The sequence below is a fragment of the Dipodomys spectabilis genome, unplaced genomic scaffold (genome assembly GCF_019054845.1).
Source record: "Dipodomys spectabilis isolate Male_0828 unplaced genomic scaffold, ASM1905484v1 ptg000024l, whole genome shotgun sequence".
NCBI lineage: Eukaryota > Metazoa > Chordata > Mammalia > Rodentia > Heteromyidae > Dipodomys > Dipodomys spectabilis.
In genome coordinates this window covers 8044537-8072062 of record NW_024870701.1, presented here as the reverse complement: position 1 = coordinate 8072062, position 27526 = coordinate 8044537, and the positions used below count along the sequence as shown (strand labels likewise).

The following is a 27526-nucleotide window of genomic DNA, read 5'->3' as shown; positions in this document are numbered from 1 at the left end:
GTTTTCTGCCTCCAAAGCCTACCTTTAGATCCTACCTTCAGTAGATCCCCAGTGATTGTGTCTTTTTTCAAAAATATGAGCTGCTTATGGTTTGTACACCACTTTGGGTTGCTCTCTGGTTGTTTCCTGGGTAACACGTTATTTACCTTGGGTTTCTATTAGACTGTCCTTTTACCTTCTATCAGAGTCTCATAGTGGGCAAGAATAGAATGGAAGTAACCCCCAAATCTAACTAGTGCCTCTAGATTAGAACCAAAGAGTGACTGTGAAGAACTGTTTCCCACAAAAGACTGAATTTACCTTTAATCCCAAGGTCCTCTCCTTTCCTCTTACAAATAGTACAAGACTAATCATTTAGATGAAGCATGCAAGCATAGCTGTGCTCCCTAAAGACCCAACCTCTAAGGTAGCCAGTGAAGTGATATAAACCAGATGTAAACCAGTATTCCTGGTGGGACCAAACTCCTTGGATGGGGCTGCCCTCAGGTGATGGTTTGGGATGCAGAGTTTCACCATCACATGCCTAACTTGCTAAGTGAGCCTGTGTAGGGCATTAAATGTGCATTTTAGGCAATCATTCTTTATTTGAGAACTGTCTTGAGATTCATAAAATCAAACATACCCCTTTGTGCATAATTCTAAGACAATTCTACATTTGGCACTAAATACTCAGATTTTAGCTTCTCTCCATCGTTAATTCAGAGATTGGACCTGAAACCTAGCTAAACAGATAAATTCAGAAGAAGTATAAAAATAAGACATATTAGCCAGGTTTGGGGGCTCAGGTTGTACTCCTAGCCACTTGGGAGATTGGTTAACAGGGGATCACACATCTGTTATCCCAGGAACACAGGGGTTCACAAATAGGAGGATTACAATCCAGGCTGGCCAGTCTTGAAGCAAGGCCGTATCTAGAACATTAGTCAAGTGAAAGGGGCTGAGGGTGTGACTCACAGGGTAGAATACCTGCATAGCAAGTTTGAGGCCCCAAATTCAAACCCTAGTACCACCAAAAAAAAATCAATATTGGTTTCTCTGAGACATGGTTCTGATTTGAAGCCAGCCTAAACACAGAAGGTAGTTTCGATGGGATCTGACTTCAGGGCAAACATCTTGCTGTGGAGATGCAATATCCTGTGTCACCTCAGCACTGAAAAAGGGCTGCCACACACACACACACACACACACACACACACACACACACGTTGTATACTGGCTCTTATACCATACCAACCATGAGAACAAAGAGAAAGAGCTGGGTAGATTTAAACAGAATATAGAAAAATGAAATGTAATGTGTGTGCTTTTTTCAATCTGCTTTCTATAGCTACAATAAGCTTCTATTCTAAGCAAGTGGATTCTGAACTTGAGGTGGGTTCTGAACTTGAGGAGATCTTAGACTCATGAAATTGTTCCCTTGTAGTAAAATATACATATTCAAACTGTGGTCAAACACACATAACCTAAGGCTTACCATTGAAACATTTTAAAGCATATGGCTCTGTGGCAGTAAATACATTCGCATTTTGGGACAGCTGTCACCACCATCCAACTGAAACTTTGTAGCACTGAACCTGCAATTCTCTTCTTCCCCCCACCCTTCAGTCAGTCATGGGTCTTGAACTCTGGGCCTGGGAATTGTCCCTGAGCTCAAGGCTAATGCTCTACCACTTGAGCCACAGCACCACTTCCAGTTTTCTGGTGGTCTACTGAAGATAAGAGTCTTACACTCTTTCCTGCCTGGGCTGGCTTTGAACTGCGATCCTCAGATCTCAGCCTCCTGAGTAGCTAGGATTACAGGGATAACCACTGGCACCTGGCTAACTCCTTCTTTCTCCACTCTGGCAAATCTCATTTTATTTTCTCATGAATTTTAAAATTTTACGTTCCTTGTGTAAACCAAATTTACATAGTTATCTCTTTCTGTCTGGCTTGTTTCACTTAGCATAATGTCATCAAGGCTTATGTGTGTTATAGTATAGTATATAGTACCCATATTTTCATTTCCTTCCTTTTCATGGCTGGATAATATTCCAGTGAACGCACCCAGCACAAACACACACCAGTCTTTCACATCCATTTGCCTACCCATAATGTTTGACTTATTTCATCTTTTGGCTATTGTGAATAGTGCTGCTATGAAGACGAGTCTACAACTACCGGATAGAGTCTCCGCTCAACAATTTTGAGTCGGGATCTTAGATCTTCAGATGAAGTCTCCAGAGCTTCGGGAACCTGTAGCAAAAATACAAATATGAAACACATAAAATCATCAAATGCTAGTAGCATGCATTCATTCCTTCACTTGTAAGAAAATTTGGTCTTGTTTTTCTAATGTGTCTTTTCCTTTACATTTGTTCGTTTATTCATTCACTCATCCATCCATTCATTCATTTAACAAACAAATTCATTCATTCATTCAAAGGATTTACTGGGCAGATCACGGGCCAAATACTGTGATACCCTGGAGACAATTGTAATAAAAGGCAGATACCGTGTCTATGTTATGGAAGCAGATGGTATGCAAATCCCATAAATACATAATTGTAAACTGATTAGTAACTCTAAGGAAAAGTCCGGCTCACACAGTGCTGGAAAGAGAGAGCTCTGATCTGATCTCCAGGGAAGGGAAGCAATATGTGAGCTGAAAGATGAGTAGGAATTCTGAGGTAAGTGAGAAGAAAGAGCATTTTATACACAGGCAATGCTTCCTGTGCAAAGGCCCTGGGGGAATAAGCTTAGTTGGAACAACTAAAGTGGTTAAAAGAAGCAGATGTAACCCCACAGTGGGAAGAGACGCCTCGTGAGGGTATCAGGCCGAGCAGGCTTGAGAGCTTTGGGACTTGGCTCCAAGAGCAGGGAGAAACTACTGAAGTGATCGTCATTTACTGAGAGACTACTGAGCACCAGATCACTTCTATCAACAATAGGAAGTGTTGGAAGAGACAGGCTCTGTCTCCCTGTACTATGGCAGCATCTTTTTTGAGGGTGAAGAGCAGAAGTGGCCATCTGCAGAACACTGAGGTCACAAGCCTCATGTTTCACTAGAAGCCTGTCAACATCACAGGCTGAGGGATTGGATTTATTTCACTCAAACTTCCCTTACCAATTAGACAACGACTCCTAGAGCTCCTAACTGTGGACGCACAGTCCAGAATTCCACATCAGCCTGGTCCTTTGTTGACGATCAAGGACATTAGGAATTAGGCAAGCCACGGGTAATCAATTCTGGTGCTTTAGGCAATCAGACCACCCATGGGCTTGGAAGAGATATTTCCTGTCGGATATGAAATGGTACAATCAGCTTTGTGTGCTCCTGGGACAACTTCTCCCTCTGCCCGGATTTATCACGATGTCCTCTGCCGGAGGCCAGGTACCTGACTATCCAGAGCAAGGTCCAACTCAGTTTTGGAAATGGTAGATTTGTTAAGAAATAGCAGGATTTGTTTTTATTTGCCTGAGCCGTTTCCTTTTTCTTCTCCAGAAGGAACAGGGTACACATCCTTGGGAGTAACTCATGCGAAAGTACAGATAGACACACAGAACAGGCAAAGAAAACTGGGGCATTTCACCACTTCCAAAGTTTAGCACAGATCAGGTTGACTTTTCTGTGATTGGACAGATCCGATGGATGAATACAGAGGAAGGGCAAAGCCTGATCATGCGAAAGGTTTGAGGTAACCAAAGCTGAACTTGGGGAGCAGAATCACAAAGACAGAGTGAGGCAGTTTCCTTAGGCCAGGAGCTGTTTCATGTACACAGCTTGCCTGAGGGAGGCAGTGCTAGGATCCCATTAGGTTTTCCTAGTCTAATTAGGAAAACATACAGCCGAGATTCTCCCAAATGAAGAGCCAGCTAATTAGGCTGTGAAGAGCTTCCTCTCAAACTTGATTTGGTTGGGAAATAGCTTTCCTTCATTTGTCAATAGAGGATGAGGAGGATTGTCAAAGAGGTGTTAAGAAAGCTAAGAAAAAGAAGGGAAGAAAGGCAAGGAGGAAGGCAAGGAGAGAGAAAATGAGAAAAAGAAAAGGAGGGAGGGAGGGAGGAGGGAGGGAGGGAGGAAGGAAGGAAGAAAGGGAGGAAAGAAGGAAGGAAGGAAGGAGATTTTGGGTTGTCCAATGACCTAGTTGTTTTGCCCATTCCAGTCCTACTTGGTCTATTTGGCTTCCAGGCATCCTGCATTGGACCCTATGAACTATACTAAGGACAATAATCCAGCTAAGTGCTACAGAACTGCTTTTCAGTATAGGACTCTGGGGAAAGCATTTGTAGCTACTTTTCTACCTGCTCACTTACCTAATCTCCACCTTCCATACAGCAAACAATAAGTGTAGGCAGGCAGCAGAAGAGGGTGAGCAACAACCGTGCCCTACTTTATAGTGCATAGTTCCTTACTCTTTCTTAGGCAAACTCACCCATTTTCTGCTCACTCATAGGATAAATGTCTCACTGAGGTTTCCAAAGACAACTACTTTGTGTTGCATACATGTTTCTCCTGGGTTTGACTAATGCACCAAAGAAGGAATACGTTAACCCTTTCCAGAAGGCAGGCTTTGTGTGTACAGACATCTTCATAGACTCTCAGAAGACCTTAGAGGGTGTTATATGAGAGAGCAACTAAGAATCAAAGTCTTGCTGGGTGCTGGTGACACATGCCTGTAAATCCTAGCTGTTCAGGAGACTGAGATCTGAGGATAGTTGCTCAAAGCCAGCTTGGGCAGGAAAGCATATGAGACTCTGGTATCCAATTAACTACTAAAAAAGCCGAAAGTGGAGCTGTGGCTCCAGTAGTAGAGTGCTAGCCTGAATCAAAAAAGCTCATAGACAGCGTCCAGGCCCTGAGTTCAAACCCCAAGTCCAGCGTGTGTGCATGCATGTGTGCGTGCACTCACAGACACACACACACACACACACACACACACACACACGTCTTCTTAGAAAACAGAAGGAAGTAAAAGAATATCAGTTTCATTATTCAAATGAGAGGTCATATCTCATGGGCAAAGAAATCATTTGCCTTGATTTCTTCTGATTTACTTGCAGCATATTGTGACATAGAACATTAAAAAAAAGTTATTCACTAATTCCATATATCTATGCCTCCTATAAAAGTCTGATCTTTGTTTAGGAAGCCAAAGATGGACACAGAAGAGGCAGAATTGCAGGCAAGATTATAAGTTATCACTTTAGACCATTAACAGGCCATTAAACACAATTAATTCCAGAAAGCTATATCATGTCTTCAGGTGAGGAGGGGGTGGGTCTAAAATGAGAGAAGCAGACAAATGAAGAATGGTGTGTTAATATAGTCATAATACTCAATGTGCATGTGTGAAAACAGAACTAGGGACCTTGAAACCATGGGGAGGAATAGATAGAGGTTGGAGTGGAATGATGGAAGAAATGACCAGCCAAGATATATTGCACACATAAAGAGACATAGTAAATCAAAACCCTACTGTACCAAAAAAACAAGGAAAAGATAACTGCAAGCTCTTATCAAAAAGAAGATTCTAGTCTTGGCATCAGACAAAAGTTCTTCCTCTTTCTCCACAAAAACTTAGAGTCCCTTTTTCTCCTTCTTTTTTCCAATTGGGAAAAGAACCCTGGATCCGAGGGGAGATGACAATGTTTGATAAATTATACGACCATGACTTCTCATTCTCTCAGTCGAAAAACAAATGTCAGAAACAAAGTTCAAATGCGAAAACAACAGGACTAACTTGGTAAAATAACGCTAGAGCCAGCAAGATATAAATATGCCACAGAGTGAAGTACAGACTCAAACCTGAGGTAAGAGATATTGCAATTCAACATGTCTAAAAGTGAAGATTGGCTTTATCTCGCTACTCGACTCTTTCTATTCTGTAAGGAATGGTAGTAAAAACACCAGAGTTCTAAGAGCCTGGTGAAGGGAGAAGTCAGGTTATACATTCCGCTACTCAACCCTTAATCCTATTCCCAAAAATCCCACTGAGAAGCAAGGTGCTTGTGCTTGGGCTGTCCCTTCATTTAGTAATCATTGTCAACATGTTTCTACCATAAGCTTAATTCTTTCCAGAACAAGCACAAGGATAAGTCTTGCCAGCCCTTTCAAGATTCTTCCTTTTTCTTAAACACATGTTATGGAGAGCCAAGCTACGACTCCGGGAGATGAGTACAAGATACTGGTCAATAGAGGAGACCATGCTGCACCAGTGTCCACCAGAAACAATAGAAGATGAGCTGAAGATAGATGTCGAGTTCTAAGGCTAAACAGACTGAAAACTATGAAAAAATAGACTGAAAAGTCATGGTCCTATAGGAATTGAGAGAAGCAGGGAAAAGATGTGTTCTTTCTCTTTTAAGTCGAAAGTGTTCCTTGTAGTACTGTTTCAGGTAGCAAAGGTCACCAATAAAATCATAACCCATTACTATGTGGCCAAGGAAGTGAGTGTTTAGGCTGAATGTACAGATCTAGGCATTGCTAGCTAGCTACAAGAAATAAAGAAGAAGACTAAAGCACTGGTTATATCTAAGAGCAAACCAAACTGCAAGGGAAATTTAAAAGCTAAAAATGAGTTTTGTCTCCTGATTCCAAGTAACCAGCTAAGTTTGTGATTTCACACATCTGAAAGCTGTCTCAGATTTTTGGATTTTCAGGATTCAGGTCACAGTGACAAATGTGCAAGGCAGGTCTATGGTACTGTCCAAACCTGGGCTTGCCTATCACATCCCAAGTACCCACACACCCTGTTTGACAGCAACCAGGGATCTCACTGGGCCTAGCATATCCAGCTTCTCATCATCCAATGAAGGGCCCTGCAATGAAGGATTCAACACCTTTCAGCTGAACTAGATACACAGTGATGAAGTGGGCTTTCTGGTTTGGGTCTTGTGAGTTGAGTCATCATTGTGCTGCTGGCCAGCACAAAGCACTGCCCTACTTCTTTGACTACCTGCGAGCAGGTGCAACTCATTTGCTGTGTGTTATACATAGGAATTCAGAAGAGACTCAGAGACCTAGAGGCCTTCTCTTGTTTGTTTTTAATACCACATGAATACATTTTCCTTTCCCCTATTATTTTAGAGGTTATTATTTGCATAGCTACTTCATTTTTTTTTACTGTGGCAAATATACATAGAGTTTTGGCTTTTTAACCACACAATAGCCATTACAGAATTCCCATCTCTTTCTCCTCTCAGCTCAGTACCAACCTGTTCTGTTCTGACTACTTTCCATAGATTTCACTACCCTAAGGGACCATATAAGTGGAATCATTCAGCATTTATTTGTCCTGCTGTCCCTAGTATATTTTATATGACCAGATAATCTAAAAATAAGAAATGTCTAAACCCTAAGTATAATGAATATAATGATAACAAATATTTATTAATAGTGGCCAAGTTCTAAGTGAAATGCTTTTCTTTGATGATTCTACCTGAAGATGTTTTAGGTTTTTTTCTAGACCAAAGATTTGTGCCTTCCCTTACCTATTTCCCTTGTTCTTTCTTGTCTTTTCTTTCTTCTTGGCACTATTGAGGTTAAAACTTAGGAACTCATAATTACTAAACAAGCCTCTACCATTTGAGCTACACTTCCTTTTGGAGTTTATTTTTCCAGGAAGGTTCTCTTGGTTTTGCCTTGGATCAATCTTGCATTACAATTGAGGCACATAACTGTGTGTTGCCAAACCTGGTTCAAGTTTTCTTCAAGTAGGTCTGTCCTGTAGGAGGCAAACCTCAAGATATCCTTATCTCCCCCTGCCCCCGTCTTAGGAATAACTAAGAAGTAACTGGGTTCTAGTAATGCTTTACCTATCAAAATCTACAGAAGCAAATAAATAAATAAGTGGCTAGCAAGTTTCTAGCATTATCTTATAAGCTTTTTCACAGACGCTTTGTTTTGTTTAGGGACAGACATCAACAATTAGAAAAGAAATAAACACAAAGACTTTGTTTTCTCAGCAGGAGGCTGCTGTATGTTTGACACAATGGATTTTTTTCCCTTCTTTTTAAATTAAGAAATCCATTATCTATAAGAACATCCTTAGAGGGACAGATTGAGGGTTTCATTTCAGAATTTCTTGTCTGACTCTCATAGCCAGATGGTCTTTATGCCGTGGAAATTCCCTGCCATCAGTCATAATTGCTTCTTCTACTATTATTATTAATATTCTTATTATACAAATAACATCAAGACTAAGTTTTCCCATGTTGACTAGTCCTATGGATTTTCTTCTAGCTCTCAGTACCCACTGTAACTAATCAGGCTTCTATTCATGAAGACTATAAATTGTTTTCTTTCTTGATAACTTTAAAGAAACTACATCAATTTTTGCTTCCAGAATTTGTTTATAACGCTTCTATTTGCAGTTGGAACAGTAATCCATTGGTTTCTTATTTAATTAATCTTTTAACCAGACTTGTTTGTAGTTTAGCATTTTAGTTTTATTTTTAAACTAGAGAGCCCATTCACAACTCCTTTTCGTTTAAATATATTCTATCTTTTTAACGATAGCATGGTTCCATTGGATAAGTTTTATAGGGTTTGTTCAGGGGTGGAGCAGGGAAAGGTTTTTTAAAAATTGAAATATGACATCCATATCATTAGGGCTTTAAAGTTAGTAATATGCTTCAGGCAGATTTTTTATGGTTAGCAAAGCTGAGAGGTTCTGACACCCAAAGGATGCAGGAAGAGATAACTTACATAAATGTATATGGTGCCCCCGAGGTGGCACAATTGTATTATAGGGTTTCTCATGAACAGCCTTGGCTTAGACAGTGGAACAGTGAAGCAAAGCTAAGTGGTTCTGAACCGGATGGGCTGTGCAGGAGACGCACCATCCTACTGCAGTCCAAGTACCTTCAGTGCCAGCCCCTTTCCTATGGGCAAGGGAAGAGGAAACTGCAGGAACTATCTAACGCAATGAGTGTCTTATTAAAAATGCTTCTTTTAAATAGCTGTTTCAGAAATCTAAAATGGATGACTCACAGATGGCAAAGAACAATCTGAAACTGATAAAGTCTGAAGCTTAGGAGAATAGACATAACTGAAGACTGTAGAAAACCAATGCTGTGATACAATTGATTGACTGACTGACTGACTGACGGACGGACTGACTGACTGACGGACGGACTGACTGGATGATTTCTAAGAGATTTGAATCAGTCCTGAAGTTTATTTCTTTTTATTTTCAAAATAGCCTTTTCTTTTTGTTGTTGTTGTTGTCATTATTTATTTACATTTGTTCGAAGGTACTTGCTGGTACTGATTTTATGATTCCTAAAGGCAAGAAGCAAATAATAATGAAGAATTATTGACACAATGCTAGTCGAGTCTTACTTCTTATACAAGCAATTATACAAAATGCTTAATTATTTCTGTATTTTAATAGGAAAGCGGAAATTTCACTGAAAGCAAAAGTAGAGAAGGTAGACTCTCCATAGAGATCCTAGAGCTGGGAGTCCCTCAATTAATTGTTTCCTATGTGTGGGCCAATCCTGTCAAAATCAAGTACCCTCAAAGGAACAGAAAGGGTATTTGCTAGTAAGTAGCATTATGGACTTGTGAATTTTCTTCTTGTTTTTCTCATAGGTTTTTGAAACTCTTGATCTTCCGGCTCAGCCTCCCAAGTGCTGAGATTACAGGCAGGAACCACTATACCTGGCACATAGATGAGTTTTTTTTTTTTTAGTTTTACCTTTTTATTGTTGTGGTAGTGGTCCTGGGGCTTGTACTCAAAGCCTGAGTGCTGTTCCTGAGCTTTTGAGCTTAATGTTAGCACTCTACTACTTTGAGCCACAGCTCTGCTTCTGGTTTTCTGGTGGTTAATTGGAGGTAAGTCTCATAGACTTTCCTGCCCGGCTGGCTACAAACTAGGATCCTCAGATCTTAGCCTCCTGAGTAGCTAGGATTATACAGATGTGAGCCACCCGTACCTGGTTTATTTTTTTTTAACCTTGAGTTTTTAAAGACAAAAATTCATTGTAATCCAAAATTATTTTTCAAGTGAAGACATCATGCAATTTGCAGATAAAAAAGGTAAAATGATAGGTATTACCTTTTTAAAAAAATTAACTATGGAGACATCGAAAACTTAAGGACTCCATTGCACACATACTCTTGTTGTGCACTATTAAACAGTAACACCTGGAGCCAAGTGCTGTTCACGCATACCTATAATCCTACTACTCAGGAGACTGAAATCTGAGACTTAAGGCTCAAACCCAGCCTGGGAAGACAAATAACCATTAGCAAAGTTCTGGATGTGGAGACATGGCTTTGGTAGAGTGCCAGTCTGCACAAAACAAACAAACAAACACTCTTGGCTGGTGACCATGTTATTTATTTATTCAACAAATGTTCTAAAGATAATGATAATGACCACTGTCATTTACTGAGAATTTACTCTGTACTACATACATAATACACATAACTACAGGTTATCTCATTTAACTTCAACATAGGATATGTAGTTATAATCTATGAAAACTAATGATGGCAGCAAAAGTTAAGGTAATAGAATTATAGCTATAACTTATAGTCTTGAAACTTATTTAGGATTATGCAAATTATAGACGGTGATAATCCAGCCAAAAAAAATGATTATTTGTTTTACTGGGGTTTGAATTCAATGCCTTTTGCTTGCGAAGCAGGTAATCTATTAATGCTAAGATCTATTCCTCTCATCCAGAAAAGAATTGTATTTATTTATTTATTTATTACCAGTCCTGGGTCTTGAACTCAGGGCTTGGGCTCTGTGCCTGAGCCTCTCTGTACTCAAGGCTAATGTTCTACCACTTGAACCACAGCACCACTTCTGTTTTTGGTTGTGTTTTTTTTTTTCCTGAGTAGTTTATTAAAGATAAGAGTCTCACAGACCTTCCTGCCTGGGCTTGCTTTAAATGGTGATCCTCAGATCTCAGTCTCCTGAGTAGTTAGGATGACAGGACCAGCGCTCAGCTCAGAAAATAATTTTAAATACCAGTAACATATATGCATGCTTCACAACATTCTTTGCTGTTCTACTTCCTTGTGCATGAATATAGTTTTCTATTGAATAAGACTATCAAATTTGGCACTCAGGTTATGTGAAGATGATCAGGATTTACTTCTTGGTACATCATCTGTGTTGCTTTAACTAGTGTTCATGTTGGACAACCAGAGATGAATCTCTGGTAAAAGACAGTTCAGACAAGTGTCTTCATACAAGTACTTGGTATGTATTTCTATGACAGAACTGTGGCAAGTTGAGAATGATTGCCCCTCAGCCCATCTGCGGTGGTTAGGTTTCCTTCTTAGAAAGTGAGATCTTACCAACTCTTCACATTGACAGTGATACAGAAAACTAAGATGTTTCCCAGAGGCTAATTATAAACAGGTGGGTGACTGGGGCCAAGCTCCAGGAATCACAGACCCATTGTGTTTGGGTTCATTAACGCTTCTATTCAACTCCAGGAAAATGTGCACATTCCACAGTATTACAGGGAGTTTCAAGTTGGCTGATAAAAAACAGGTGATTTCCTCTCCCCTTCCTCCCCCTAAAAAAAAAAGTCTAACTCTAGGATAAAATAAAACAACATAATTTGCCTTCCTGTGTGTGGGAATATATCAAGATAGTCACAGGTGGGTGCTGCTGGACCAGCAATGAAAACACTATTCTCCAATGACCACACAGGGGGAAAGCGTGGCAGCCTGGACATGGCTAGGGAGGTCCATGTGTATCCAAGTTAAACTTAGGCACTGAGGCTTCTTTTCAGCTTCCTGATGGAAAGCACAGTAGAATTTTTAAATTCGATTTGCGTGTGTGGCTGCTTCAGTGCAGGGCTCTTCAATTTCACATTTCATCTCAGCAGCTAATGTCCATATCTTGTCAAATCGCCACCAAGAATGCACCGCAGGGCTACCATGGACAAAACCGAGATGTTCTGTGGGGAGTTTGCCATTTGAGGGTTCAGTGACTATGATGCCACCAAATGAGCTGTCCCACATTAACATTGGAAGGGGAGGAGGGCTGGTGTTCCCCGAACAGAACATTTTATTTTCTCTCCACAGCACTTATCATGGCAAAGGTTTTCAACTAAGCTCCTGGTTTCAATTCAGAATATTTGATCATACTTCATGCTTGTAAGCAGTGATGGAGCTAGTTTAAATACTGACCCCCTGTAAGATACAAGCACAAGTCTGTGGTTTTGCCCTGTTTTCTTTTTTTTTCTTTCTTTCTTTTTTTTTTTTTTGGTTGTGGAGCCTGAGCTCAAGGCTAGCGCTCTACCACTTGAGCCACAGCGCCACTTCCTGCTTTTTTCTGCTTATGTGGTGCTGAGGAATTGAACCCAGGGCCTCATGCATGCAAGGCAAGCACTCTACCACTGAGCCACCTTCCCAGCCCCATTTGCCCTGTTTTCTTGTTGACTATGTTACTACCATTGTCTTTCCAGGTTGCAGATCTAATGATTATTAGCCTGCTGATCTCAATTCATTTGTCTGTGAAAAAAATAGAGGGATTTTCATGCAAAATGTGTTTCCTTCCTTCCTTCCTTTTTTCCTTCCTTCCTTCCTTTTTCTTTCTTTCTTTCTTTCTATCTTTCTTTCTTTCCTTCTTTCCTTCTTTCTTTTCTTTTCATCTTTCTCCTTTGCTGGTTCTAGAGCTTGAACTTGGGGCCTGGGAAATGTCCCAGAACTTTTTTTTTTTTTAGGTCCAAGACTGGCACTCAAACCCAGTACCCTGAGCTCTTTTTGCTCAAGGATAGCCACATCACTTGAGCCACAGCTCCACTTCTGGTTTTTGGGGTGCTTAATTGGAGATAAGAGTTTCATGAACTTCACTGCCCTGGCTGTCTTCAAACTGTAATCCTTAGTTCTCAGTCTCTTGATTAGCTAGGATTATAGGCACAAGCCACTGGCATCCAGTTTCTACCAACTTCTTTATGACTGACAAAAAGAAATGCGCTGTAGAAATCACAAAAAGTTGAAATGCTAGTTAAATTTTTTTAAAAGTACTTTCAAGTCATTTTGTGATTGCAAAGGCTAACTGAATTGAGACCTTTTAAGAACTCCTAGTTGGCAAGACAGGGACCTGACTTCTCATGATGGTAGTGTCTTCTAAAATGTAAAGTAAGTTGTCACCACTCTTGATTCGGAGTGCCTACCCATTAATTTGTATTGCAAAGAACAAAATGTGTGCTCAGTATAGCGTCTTACTTTTCATTAGTTATATTTAAGTTATATTCTCTGACTCCAAATCCCTATTATAATTCCTCATCTTGGAAATCCCTTCAAGATGTAAAGTCGTCAGCACAGCAGTGAGAATTTACCTGGAATTACTACCCATTCAGTGATCAATCAGTCAAATGGTTTGGATCCCTTTTATTTGTCAGTGGCTCAATTGTAATTGATATCTTGACCTACTAAACGGTTACAAAAACAGACACTTTCGAAACCTGATTCCTTCAAATGAATATTACTCTCTCCAGATCACTTATCTTGGAAAGATCTTGTTTCAGTAATGATGTGGTTGAGGATAATATTTGATAATTGCCTTTATTCTGTTTAGGAACTAAGAAGAAAACCACCCTCTCTTTTTGGAGTCAGACTTTTTTTAAATGACTCTAAATACCAAAAGTCATCTTCATTATTCCATCTATTCCCCACATCTGGCATTAATTTTTATTGCTACTGGTTCCAAAATTACACACACACACACACACACATTTATCGATTCATTGCTGTCAAAATATGTAAAATACTCCACTACCAACTTTTAGGACAGTTCCAGAGAGGTAATTCCAAAAAGATGGTAGACACCACAATCTTGCAGTCCATATCCCTGACTGTGCATGCTTTCTAACCACTCACCTTCCTTCTAGTTCCACCCAGGGTTGTCACATGACCTTGGAGCAAGTTGCTTTACTTTCCTCATCTGTAAAACACGCTAGCTGTCTGCCAAAGGCCTTTCCAGCTCTAACCTTCCAGCGAAATGATGAATAGCTCTCCAGGTGACATGTAGATTTGGATTTAAATGTCCCTTTAGGCTACATCTCTAACAAACAAGTTGAGCATCCCTAATTTGAAATTTTAAAATCAGAAACCCTCTGCACACTAATATTACACCACAAGTGGAAAACTCCATATTATGAAATGCATTATAAAATATATATTGCATAAGATTACCTCCATGCTATGTGCAGAAGGTGCATAGGAGGCATAAATAAATTTCATGTTTAGACTTGGATCTCATCCCCAAAATATCCCTTGTACGTGCAATATTTGAAAATCTGGGGAAAAAATATGAACTCTGATTTCAGGCATTGAGATACTCAACCTTATCATGCCAATTGATTGGAGATCAGAAGTAGAGGTGTGACAAGTGGTAAAACACCATCCTTGAGCAAAAAAGCACACTGGCCCTGAGTTCAAGCCCCAGTACTGATACAAAGAAAAGCGGGGCTTGGGGTCCTTCCTGCCATGGTCACTTTTCTTACTTCCTCCCATGTGAATAGTTAATGCCATTTAGGGTCAAGAACAAAGTTTTTATTCGGTGAAATTTAGCATTTTGTGAAGTTTTATTTATTTATTTTTAACTACATGTCAGGGATTTTATAGGGGAAATATGTGAAGAATCATAGGATGCCCTTCTGTGTTGTACTGTAAGTCCTACTTACAGGATAATAATACTCAAAACAAAATATTCATGTCATAGGAACTTTCTACATCAAAAAGAAAACCCATCAACACCTCAGATTCCCATTATGACATTAATCTCTTGAGTTAATACAGCATTGATCTGGTAGTATTTTTTTCTCAAGGCTTGGGTTTCCCTTTTCTACTGTCATGCAGCAGCTGCTCACCTTAAAGGTACAATGATGGCTAAAAATACTTCCCGTGAAATGCTGCCAGTTGCAAGTATTTGTGAGACATGTCTGGTTCAATTTGGGGTTTCCTTCCTTCCTTCCTTCCTTCCTTCCCTCCCTTCCTTCCCTTCCTTCCCTTCCTTCGTTCCTTCTTTTTTCTTGGTATCCTTGGCCTTGCAACCTGGATCCTAATTCTTAACAAGTATCCAGGTTGTAAGGCCAAATCTTTTTCTTGCTGTGGGGGAAAAAAAAGGTAAGGACAGGATCCTGCAAGGTCTCTTTGAACAAAGACCTAGAAAGGAAGAAGTGTTGAGGAGGGGGGAAGTGAGAGCTAGAGTAGCAATCTGGGGAAATGTGTTTGTATTTGAGTCTCTTTGGCTCTGCTGAGCACTTGAGTCAAATAACGGACTTTCACAGTCCCCACGCCCCCCCCCCCTCCACCTAAAAGATATCTTGGGGTCGAGGGGGAGGGCTAGCACAGAGAATGGAGGAGTGGGTTTGTTCAGAGCCTTGATCAAGTAAACCGAAATGATAGATCCTTGGCTACACCTTATGTTAGGTTTTGTTTTCTTTTAATTTTGCCATTAAAAAAAATGCGGTGTAACTCCTTCAATCTTTTTACAATTCTGCATGGTTGAGCATTTGAAATGAGTTTGTGTATCACCCTCAGGCGCAGATTCAGACTTGATTGGGGCAAAGCAGACTGCATGCGCTTATTTTTATCCACGTCATTTGGGACGTTATGTCGCCAAAGGAATCAAAAAATATGCTGCTCGATTGCCAAATTATCACCTATCCTTTGATCAGACAGGGCGGGGATCTTCATCAACAAGTTGTGCGACCTTCCTTCGTGTAACGGCAGCGTCAGGTCAACTTGAGAAAGTGAAGCGAGAGCCCTAAACACAAATAAAAAGAAACAACCAACAATCCTTATAATTATCATCATCTGCTGCTTTTCCCTCTTTTGGCAAAGAAACACTCCATCCATTTGCAGAAATCGCCCGCGGAAACGTTACATCAAAACTAATCACAACGATTAAAATCAGCTTTTCTGTGCAAGAGGAGGCTAAAAAGCAAGTTAGAGGTTGGAATGAGACTGTTTTTCCAACAAAAAAAAAATCTGGAAAAAAATGCTATATGTATATTTCTCTATACGTATATGTAAAGCTTTATAATTTTTTTTGAAGGAAATCAATTGTCTGCCCTGTGATCAGTTAATTTGATTTAAGTTTTATTTTGGAGATTGATTTAGACTGGAGGTAGAGGCATGAGCTAATTGTATCCTGATCCTTGCCTTGAGGGGTTTCAAAGCCCTGGAGCAACTCTTCTCTGTATTTTGTTCTGTCTACCTTAGCCAAGCTATTGCATTTCTCTCTGGTGTGGCGAGCCGAGCAGATCGCTGGGAGAGAAATCGGAAAAGGGGGGAGAGGAAAAGGAAAAGGGGACTTGGAGAGAGACTTTGTGCTTCAATGTTTCAGGTAAGATCTGACGGTTTGGGTTTGTTATTATTTGCTAAGGAGGGTATGGCTGGGACTTTGGGCGCAACTCGCTTTTACGCATGTGCCAGGCATGGGGCGAGAGCGCGGCACACTCGCACACACACAGCCAGCCGCGGCGGGCGGCTCGGGGATCCGCTCGGACCGGCGGGCGGCGGGGCAGCGGCCACCGCCTCCTCCGGGGCTGCTGCGGCCGGTGCGCGGCTTTCTTCCTCCAGTGGGAACGGACACGGCGGGGATCGGGAGGGAAGCGGGCGCGGCCGAACCGAGCCGTGGCCCGGAATCCCACGGCCCCCGCGCGCGCTGCGAGGGGGACCAGGCTTCCAGATCGCCAGGGTCGGCTTCTGGATCTCGGAGCGGGGTCCGATCTCCCGATCTCCCCCGAGTCGGTGCCCGCGTCGCCGGCTCGCCCGCCCCGCGCGCCGGCGTCCCCGCAGCCGCTCCCTCCTCCCTCCCCGCCCCCTCCACCTCCTCCCCCCCGCGAGCCTCGCGCGTCCTTTCTTCCCGGGCGCGGAGATCCGAGCCCCGCACCCCAGCGCCGCGGGCCGATCTTCCCGGGGCTGGGGTGCACGGGGCGGTGTGGGGGCCGGAGGTGGGGGGGGGAGGCTGGCGCCGGCCGGGGCGCAGGCTGGGGGTGGAAACCGCCGCCCCCTCCTCGCGCGCGGCCTCGGCGGCGCCCCGGGTAAAAGACGCCATTGTGGCTGCCGAGCGCCCCGGGCCCCGGGGCCGTCTGTGCCCCCCTCTTCTGCCCCGGCCGATCCACCACGCTTCCCTTTTGTGAGCCCCGGCCGGTGCCCAGCGCTGCCCGCTGCCCGTCCCCGGCCGGGCTAAGCCCGATCCGCTGCCTCCGCCCACCCGGGCTCCTTTAAAGCCCCCTCCCTCCCTCCCTCCCTCCCACCTCCCCTCCCCCTCGGGCCTGCACACGTTCCGTTTATTTTTTTTAAGCTCCCCTTCCTCTTCCTCCCCAGATGAAGGCTCGAGGCGGGAGGTGGGGGCTCCGGGGTGCGGGGGGGGGGGGGGCGTGAGCGCGGCGGGGACGGGCCGGGGCTGCGCGGCGCCCGCGGCGCCCAGCCCGGCGCCCGCGTCCTCCCCTCCCCTGCTGGCGGCCAAGATTTCCCTTAAAGGGACCGGGTTTCCTGGCGGCCTCCGGTCCACGCGGTCGGAACTGGCGCTGGGGACGCCGGAGCGGGCGGGAGGGCTGCAGTTTGGCTCCTTCCTAGCCTCTTGAATCCCACCCCGCCGCCCTCCTTTATGGAAATGTGAAGTGGACTTCCTCGCTGGCTCCCCTCCCCACCCCCAAATAAGAGTGCGCGTCCCGGGCGAAGGGAACGGGGTGCGGGGGAGGGGCGCGTGAGCGTGACTTCGCGTGAAAAGTAAGACTGAACCCCCAAAGCATCCAGCCAGAGGAAGCCAGACCGGTGGTGCGGGAATCCCTTGCCTGCACGCGTGCTCGGCACAGCCCGGCACACGCAGCTTCCTAGCTGTAGTGGGTGCGCGGTACCTGTGCCTTTGTGCTTTGGAACTCTTGCAGTGTCCTGGATATGATTTTCTCTGTGTGTGTGTGTGTGTGTGTGTGTGTGTGTGTGTTTTGGGGGGTTCTTTTTCTTTTTTTTTTGTCTTGACGGTGCTTCGGGGGGTCGGCTGGCTGGGAGCCAACTAAGTTCGCAAAGTTGTCTTGGGGCTGTGGGCGTTGTACGTGGAGAACAGCACGCAGGGACTGTCCAGAATCCTCGTGGCACTCGCGAAGAGGTGCGCCGCAGTGGGCAGAAGTAATTTGTTACAAATGCTGCATTACCTTTTAGGTCGTAGAACTGGCTGCTTTCAAGCAAATCGTGTGTGTGTGTGTGTGTGTGTGTGTGTGTGTGTGTGTGTGTGTGTGTGTGTCCCCATGGTGGTACTGGGAGAGACATGACAGTTTAACATACTCATTCTTTAAGAAACGTTTGCCTTCTGTTTTCAATCAACGAAGCTGGCAGCTAGAGATACAAGTTTATTTGAGAATACCCTCTGGGTACCAAACATGCTTGGATTGTTTTAGCAAATTAAAAATGAGCAAAATGCTTTTACCTTCTCAGCAGTAGACTCCTTAAGAGACCTCCTGTTTTGTGTGTGTGTGTGTGTGTGTGTGTTCCAGAGAAACATTCTCTGTGTGTATCTCAAATGTGTTTTTAATGTGGAAAGGAGAACATAAAGGATTTTTAAAGGCTGAGACCATACAATGATTCATTAAATCTGATTCTACATCAAAGAATTCACCTGCCTATGTGGGAAGCCATGGAAACTAATAGCTAGCCTACTTAGTGAATTTAAAATAGCAGTGCATCCATTTGTTTCCAGGATAATGGGCAAGATGCCGATTTTATTCCTCCTGTTTCTATTTGGCTGGCATTTGGCTTCCAACGAGAGGCTGGTGTTTAGGAGGCTGCACATCAGCTGAAACTGTTCCACTCAAGGGTCCCGCTGGTGCCGAATGCAAAGCATGGTCTTGCAACCCTTAGGATGACAGTTGGAGAGAAATGTATGCTAACGAGGCTGCAGAGGTGACCGTGGAACTTTCAAACTTTGCATCACATAGGACAAACTTCCTGGGTTAGGTTTATGTGGATAAGAAGAAAGTCACTGATAAAGCAAATATATTGTACACTTGCTGGGTCTAAATTTTTAAATGAATTGAGTGTGAATGATAGCTGACTCAAATCTCCCCACATGGTACGCAGAAAATAGCTGCAGTGATTTTGCTGTATTAATTATGCCCGAAGCATGATAGAAAGTTCTCTAACACACACTAGAGGTCTCTCTTGTAGCTGCATGAGGTTTGTGTTTGTAGCCTTTTTGCCAGAGCTTGGGGTAGGAGGGTGCACCATAACGGCTTGGTTTGTACTAAGTAATTGTGACTTACTGACCATTTACCTTACTCTGAAGGGGGAGAAGGGACTATTTAGTAAATATTATCCAGATTTTACTACTGAAGTACTGAGAAAGTAACCACAATAGGACTTCTATTAGAGAATAGAAACATACTATTCAGTTTGCATTGATTATTGTATTATGGACTATCTGGCATGAAATTATCCAAAGCAATTGATTTTTAAATGTAAGCATAATTAGTGAAAGAGATAGCAATCAGAGAACTTTCTGAAATTAAACTTTCATTGGCTCCACATTTAGCTGTGACAATTGCTTGCACAAATGCATTCTTGTCTTTCATTTTTTTTAAATTTCAGTTATATTTTGAGTAGATAAGTAGTTGTGCAAAGGGTTTCAATTCAACATGTCAATTTATGACGACAATGCATCTTGATCAGTGTCACCTCCTTTGTGGTTTCTGACCTTGGTATTTCTAAAATCAGAGCAATTGTTTCATACTTCTGAAATCTGGTGTTTCCTGCTAAGATCGTTCCCCATCTACATACTTTTGAATCATTCCGAGGATATTTGGGAACTGCTATTTCTTCAAGTTTTTTTAGTTGTTTATTAAACTGTATTTTCTTTGGGACATTATTTATAATTTCCTAAGCAAATGGGGCATTTTATTTCTCCATCCTTAACAGGAACCATCTCTGGAATAAAAATGAAAATTTTAGAAGTAAGCATGTGTGCTTATTTTGATAACTTACTCATGCAGAAGTAAAAACATTCACTTTTCCTAGGTACTGAAAGTAACTACCTGGCTTCTCATTCATAAAAATGGACTATATGTAAATAATGTTTTGCTTGTTGCTGTTTGATTTAACTATACAAAAAGTAAAAAGAGGAGATTACCTCCATGAATAAGGAGTCTTTACGCTGGTGATGATGTTTTATTAGCTCATTCATTCACTCAACAAATACTTATTTATGTCTGCTTTGTGGGAAACCATAAATGCAGGAGTGTGACAGTACAATGACAAAAAGCATTTCAGAGTCCAGGTCTCCTAGAGCTTATGATTAGAGGCATAGACTTTAGTTGAGTGCTTGAACAAATGATAAAGAGATTAGTGCTTTGATGGGTAAGAAACACAGGGCTCTGGCAACATCAGCCAAAGGGGGCTAAATGACCAGAGGAAGTCCTGTAAACTAAGATCTTAACTGGTGGAGAGGCAGGGACAAAAAGAGAGGGGGGAAGGGAGGGAAGGTGAGAGAGAATGCAGAGATAGCTCCAGGTAGAGGGAATTGAGAACTGTATTTGCCATGCTGGGAGAGGCTGTGGAGAGGAGAAGGAGAAGCTGAATGAGGGGGAAGGCTTGGAAGAGCAGGATGCAGAATGGGTGTCCGGTCTTCACTCTGAGAGTGAAGAGACCAGGACCACCAGGTAAGAGAGGAAGATGCGGTAAAGGTAGCAGTGACACGGTAAGATTTGTGCAGGAAAAGAACAACTCTGGTAGATGACAGAAGAGCTTGACAAGAACTCAAGTGATCAATCTACCTACCTATCTATTCCTTAGACGGCCATCACAGTGGTCCAGACAAAAGCAGATAAGAACTGGGATTAGGATAGTGGCAGAAAGATAGTTAACAGAAAGGTTGTGATACTTTTAGAAATCGAGGCTGGGAAGGTGGCTCAGTGGTTGAGCGCTTGCCTTGCATGCCTGAGGCCCTGGGTTCAATTCCTCAGCACCACATAAGCAAAAAGAAAAAAAAAAGACTTTTAGAAATCGACAGAAGTGTCAAGCACATGCCTGGGTATGGGAATGGAGTAGGCCCTGGAATTCCAAAGACTGGAAGGATTGTGTTATACCTTTCCCTTCAGCCCCAGCAGCCAGAGTGAGTGCAGTGCTAAGCCTCATTTCCACCCAGTGTAACTGAATTCACAAAGGAAAGACAAGCATCTGGTCTGGTCATTCTTCAGTTGCTCCATTTGTTTCACAATTTGTGCCGAACAAGTGCCTGCTGTGAATCAGGTACTTCCAGCCCTCTTACTCTGCCACCAAAGAGACCCTTACTCTGTGTCACCCGCGCTATGATGATCTAAGTTTGCAACTCCAGCAAAGGTGGAATTCACCACTGAAAGACGTCTATGTTTACTTCACCTACTGGGACAAATAAGGTTTGTGCCTTCTAATGAAAATTAACTGTGTTAAGACTGTTCAGGGGGCTGGGAATGTGGCTTAGTGGTAGAGTGCTTGCCTCACATGCACAAAGCCCTGGGTTCAATTCCTCAGTACCACATACACAGAAAAAACTGGAAATGGTGCTGTGGCTCAAGTGGTAGAATGCTATCCTTGAGCAAAAGCAGCTCAGAGACAGTGCCCAGGCCCTGAGTTCAAGCCCAAGGACTGGCCAAAATAAAAACAGGGGCTGGGAAAGTGACAGTGGTAGATTGCTTGCCTCGCATGCATGAGGCCCTGAGTTTGATTACTTAGCACCACATAAGCAGAAAAAGCCAGAAGTGGCACTGTGGCTCAAGTGGTAGAGTAGTAGCCTTGAGCTGTAGAGCTGAGGGACAGTCCCCAGGCCCAGAATTCAAGCCCCACAACTGACCAAAAAAAAAAAAAAAAGACTGTTCAAGTGTTTAGTATAAAAATAACTTCAATTATACATCTTTTTTAAAGCCCACTCATATAAAGATAGTAAAAGTATCGCAAGTCACTCACAAACCTTTGGAAACACAGACTGTACTTAGGCTAATATTTGGCACATTTGTGTCTCTCAATATCTGATCTGTGGCTTCCTGTTGTCAGTGCAGTGTTTTCAAGCTCTTCAGAAGTTAGCACTGAAGCAGGTGCCTGTAGTGGCTAATGACCATAATAAGCCTAATAGGAGGCTGAGTTCTGACAATTATGGTTCAAAGCCAGCCAGAGAAGGAAAGTCTGAGGCTTGTATCTCCAATTAACCACCAAAAAGCCAGAAGTGGAGCTGTGGCTCAAGTGGTACAGTGCTAGCCTTGAGCACAAAAGCTCAGGGACAGCACCCAGGCCCTGAGTTCAATCTCCAGAATGGACAACAGCAGCAAAAAAAAAAAGTGAGCGCTATTTTTGTTTTTGTTTGTTATTTTTGTTGTTGTTTTAGAGTTTCAGTTTTTGTTTTTTGGGTTTTTTTTTTTTTTTGGTAATCCCAATTGCTTATTTATTCTCTCTGTTCTGATTTTTCAAAACTTTTACCCTTGTGTCTGGCATCACAAACATGTAGAACAATCAGGAAATAATTTGGCCTCATGTGTTATTCCCCATCAAAACAGCATTAGTTGATGAATAATTGATTAATTTTAAGATAATCTAACATTAAGCATTCAGCTTTTCTGTCAATACTGAAGCAGTAAGAGAAAAATCTCCATAAACAAAACCTGTCATAAATGCTTCGAATATAGTGTTTCCCTTTTCTGGCTATACTCCTTCCAAGGAATCCTTCCTTCTTTCTAGGAAACTCTTTGAAAGCTCCTGTCTGGGAAAGAGTTTGATACACAGCTTGGATTCTCTAAGATATTTTCCTTGCTGGTTGCCAACTGGGTGCTTTGGGAGACAGGCGGTCCATCAAGTCACTCAGGGATCTATTTCCTCTGTTTAAAATGAGAACAGAGCTGGGCGCTGGTGCATCATACTTGTAATCCTAGCTACTTGAGAGGCTGAGGTTTGAGAATTGTGGTTTGAGGCTAGCTCAGGCAGAAATTCTAAAAGACCCCTTCTCAATTGAGGGTGGATATAGTGGCTCATGTCTATAATCTTAGCTGCTCAGGAGAGTCCAACTTAAGTGGATCATGCCCTGGGGTGCATCTAGGTAAGAAGTCAGAACTTATCTCAAATAACACTAGGAAAAACCAGGTCCAGAGTCATGGCTTGGTGGTAAGAGCACCTATCTAGCAAGCACAAAGCTGAGTCCAAACCCCAGTACTGCAAACAAACAAAGAAACAAACAAAATGGGAACAGTACTATCTCTCCAACCTCCCTTAGATGATCACTGACATAAAAAAGGTGTATATATCAAACTTACGAGCAAACATTAATATGAAACACCCAAAGGGCAATTTCTCTGGAGGAGCCACTCCAATTCTGGCCCCTGCTGTTTTATTGCTCAGTGCCTCTGTCTGTGGGGATCATACCATATTCTGGCTACCTCTCAGTCCCAGCCACTAGTCATATAAGATACAGGGAAACAATTACCAGGGTACAGCCCACAGTACCTCACTAAAGCACTTCTACCAGCCAATAACACTGTGAGGCAATATTACAACCCATCATATGACAGGCAACTTAGAAAGCTAAGAGACTTGTCTGAGTAGAACACTGAGCAAGTTCAGAGCAGGAATCCTACCCAGCAGCTAAATACCAAACCCTGCTGCCGGCCAGCCATGGTCCCGCCCCCCCCCATCCCTGTCCACTGCATGCTGTCTGACCACCTCTCTAGGCACTATGCAGTGCCACTAGCTCCCATCCCTTCTCTCCCCTCTTCCTGTCACTCTCCTGGAAACACTCAAGATACTCTTCCCCCAAGCTCTAGAGCCTCCTTTTAGGTCAGGAGGAAAAGGCAAAACAACTCAGCCTGGTTTGAAATTAGCTCCTGTTGAGCAAACAGTGTTTGGAGACACTCTGTTATGCCGACCAACATGCGGATTTGTCTTCTCCTGAAAGAGAACTGACAACAGTTCAGCTCTTGCTGGCTGACACAGTGGCTGCAGTTAGGAAGACTTATGAATGGAAGAGAGGGTTAACTAGATAGATTTTAAATGCTTGCTAAAGGAAGGGCTGTTCTCATGGATAAACCTTTCCCAACCATCAGCCATTATCATCACTTACTGTTTGGGTAGCACTTTGACTTTGCTGGATATTTGTAGCTAATGGAACAGAAAATGTGTGTAAAGCGAAAGACTGTGACTCCGTCTCTGAAAAATAGAGGGAAATAAAAGAGCTACATTGGTACACGGTGCCGACAATTCTCTCCCAAGCCCATTTTTTTTCCACTGTAAAGGAGATTATAATAATTTTCCAAACTGTAAATATAATGACAATATGAAATAATTATATATATGATTATAGTTCCAGGATTATTCTGAGAATTTAGTGGGATAAATATGTCCCACAAATAGTAGCTCTCAGAAAATATTCTTATGGCTTTTTAAAAAAAAATTTAGCATGACTAGTGTTTGAATTCAGGATCATGTACTTGCTAATAGACATTCTACCACTTGACTCAGGCCTCCAGCCCTTTTTACTTTTATGAGTTATTTTAGAGTCTTGCTTTTGGCCCAGGCATGCCTCACACCTCAGTCTGCCTACCTAGGCCTCTGCATAGCTTGGGTTATAGCACTTTACCAGCTTCTCTATTTGGTCTTGTTAACTTTTTCAGGGTTGGCTTCAAACTGTGATCTTCCTGATCTCCTCCTCCCAAGAATCTAGGATTACAGGTGTGCACATTAGGTACAGACTGTGTTTATTCACCTTTCCTCCTCAGTTCATTAACAGAGTGCCTGGCACACAGTGTAAGCGCCTAATAAACAATTGTTGAATATTTGACCATAGTGGCAATTTCACTTCCCTGTAAGTACTCTTTTTTCCACTAATGAGAGGGTACAATTTCTGCCACATGCCCTGGCCTGATGGTTAGGGCTTTTTCCCCCCTAACCAATTAGATCAGTCCTTTGAGAACAGACCAGATTTGATCTGAGCACTACATGCCCAACAGGATATTGTTTCAAAGGCCTCCTCGGGTCTCCCTTTTGATTACTTATAGGAATCTGTTCCTATGCACAGTTGTCATCAGATCTCTAAAGTCTTCAGACACAGAACTGATGCCAAGAAAGCCTGTGAATATACCCCCAGGTTCTGAACCCAAAGTAGCAATCAATACAAGTTTGCTCTTCCCACAGCAATTATTTACGGAAAATGCTGTCTTGCCCATTCCACCCAGCAGATGGCAGCGGCATACACACAGAGGAGGAAATGAGAGAGTGGGCTTTCCCAGCCTCTGGCCTTTCTCTTAGTTGCTGGCATAGTCCCACAGCCAAACGGAAAGCCTGGCAGAGCCAGCTTTCAAAACCTTCCTTGGCTCCCTCATAGGCACAACTGGAGCTCAATGGAGCATCTGGAAAGGCCAATATCTCAGAGTCCCAGGGAACTCTTCTGTACCAGGGAGGGAAGAAAAAAGCAGTCACCTTTTTAATCAGGTAGCAATAGGGAATGCTAGTAATAAAGACAACTCAGTGGTAATAAGGAGTTATGAAATGGAACAATCATGAAATGCTATTTAAAAAATGGAACATTTTTGCAACCACTCAAGACCCTATCCTGTTTTGCTTTGTTGGTTGGTGTTTGTGCTAGTACTGGGGCTTGAACTCAAGGTCTTGAGTTCATGCTTAGCACCAGCTTAAAGCTGTTGCTCTATCAATTGAGCCACACTTCTGATTTTGGCATTTTTTGGATGTATCTACCTGTGCTAGCTGCAAACCTTGATCCTCAGATCTCAACCTGCTGAGTAGCTAGGATTTCAAGCATGAGCCACTGACATCCAGCTTGAAAATTTGGTTTCTGAGCCCGCTGCCCACTTGTATGACCCTAAACCTTGACTCATCTGTACAATGGGAAAGTGAAATCACTTCAGAGATTGTTGTCAGAATTAAAAAAAAATCAAACACCGATGCAATAATTCTGTGTGTCTGGATGAGTCCTTTTTAAAAAAAAATGTTGTTAATGTGATGTAGAGAGAGGGTTATAGTTACATAAGTAAGGTAGTGATTATATTTCTTGTCTAACTTGTTACCCCTTCCCTCATTTTTCTCCCTCTTTCCCTACCCACCCAATTCCCCTCCCCCAACTTGTACAGATGATTGCCAACATGTTGTCTTGTGATATCACTGTTGCATAGGTTGCCCCTTTGTTCTTTGTCTCACCATTTCATTGTTCCCCTTCCCTAGTTCAGATAAACATATATACAATATCCAGGGTACCAAAATGGAACACATGACAACAGGGGATAAACCATAAGGGGGAAAACACAAAAGAAAAAAGAAATCACATAGAAAAATCACAAAGGAAAACCTCTTATATCCATGTCTTGGAGTTCATTTCACTTAGCATCATTTTATATGGTCATATGTACATAGCTATTGAGCTATTCTGCTCATCTGCTAAGATTATCCTAGATGTATACTAATTATTGCAAATAAGGGAGACCATGGGACCTATGTTTCTTTTGGTCTGGCTTACTTCACTTAATATGATTTTTTCCAAGTCTTTCCATTTCCTTACAAATGGGGCAGTGTCATTCTTTCTGATAGAAGCAAAGAATTCCATTGCACACACACACACACACACACACACACACACACATCACATCACATTTTCTTCATCCATTCATCTACTGAGGGGCATCTGGGTTGGTTTCAAATCTTAACTATGGTGAATAATGCTTTGATAAACATAGTTGTGTGGTAGCTTTAGTATGACCTTGTTTGTGATCATTTGGGTAAATGGCCAGAAGTGGGATTGCTGGGTCATAGGGGAGCTCTATATGTAGTCATTTGAGAAACCTCCATACTGCTTTCCAGAGTGGTTGAACAAGTTTACATGGATGAGTCCTTTTCCATTTAGTGTTTATTTGTTTTGCTGGAAATTGAACTCAAGACCTCATATTTGCAAAGCAGGTAAACTCTACCAGGTGTGCCACACCTTGAATGATGGTTTTCAAGGTCTTTGTATAATATCTTACTGAAACCAAATCGATCACCCCAAAAGGAAATGTAGTAGGTATCCCCATCTTTCAGACAAGAAGACTGAGACACAGGGAAATTACAAAACTCCCAGGGGCGATGTATTGGTGAGTAGTGGAGGCCAGATGTGGAAGAAGCAATCTTCAAAGTCAGCTCTGAACCTCTAGGTAGGACTGCATCATACTAATAAGAATGATCATATTGGGCTGGGAAGGTGGCTTGGTGGTAGAGTGCTTGCCTTGCATGCATGAGACCCTGGGGTTCGATTCCTCAGCACCACATAAGCAGAAAAAAAAAGCCAGAAGTGGCGCTGTAGCTCAAGTGGTAGAGCGCTAGCCTTGAGCTGAAGAGCTGAGGGACAGTGCCCAGGTCCAGAATTCAGGCCCACGACCGGACCCTCCCCCCCCAAAAAAGAATGATCATATTAATAGTAAGTACAAAGCACTTTCCATATGTTAATTCCTCTAATCCCTTTGGCCACTTTATAAAATATAGAAAAAAATGTTTATGCCTCTGGGTTGGAAACACAATCAAGTCATTCAAAATAAGTATCAATAGTTTTGAATATTGGAAAATAAA

General features: G+C 42.5%; 1 protein-coding gene across 1 annotated transcript in view; it reads left to right on the top strand.

The window, feature by feature from the left end:
* Nucleotides 1-16219: 16219 nt before the first annotated feature.
* Kctd1 (potassium channel tetramerization domain containing 1) overlaps nucleotides 16220-27526 on the top strand; it is a 186593-nt gene continuing 175286 nt past the window's right edge. Inside the window, exon 1 of the mRNA XM_042675290.1 lies at nucleotides 16220-16310. Within this exon, the coding sequence (XP_042531224.1) occupies nucleotides 16302-16310 (9 nt within the window). The 5' untranslated portion in view covers nucleotides 16220-16301. The remainder of the gene's footprint in view (nucleotides 16311-27526) is intronic.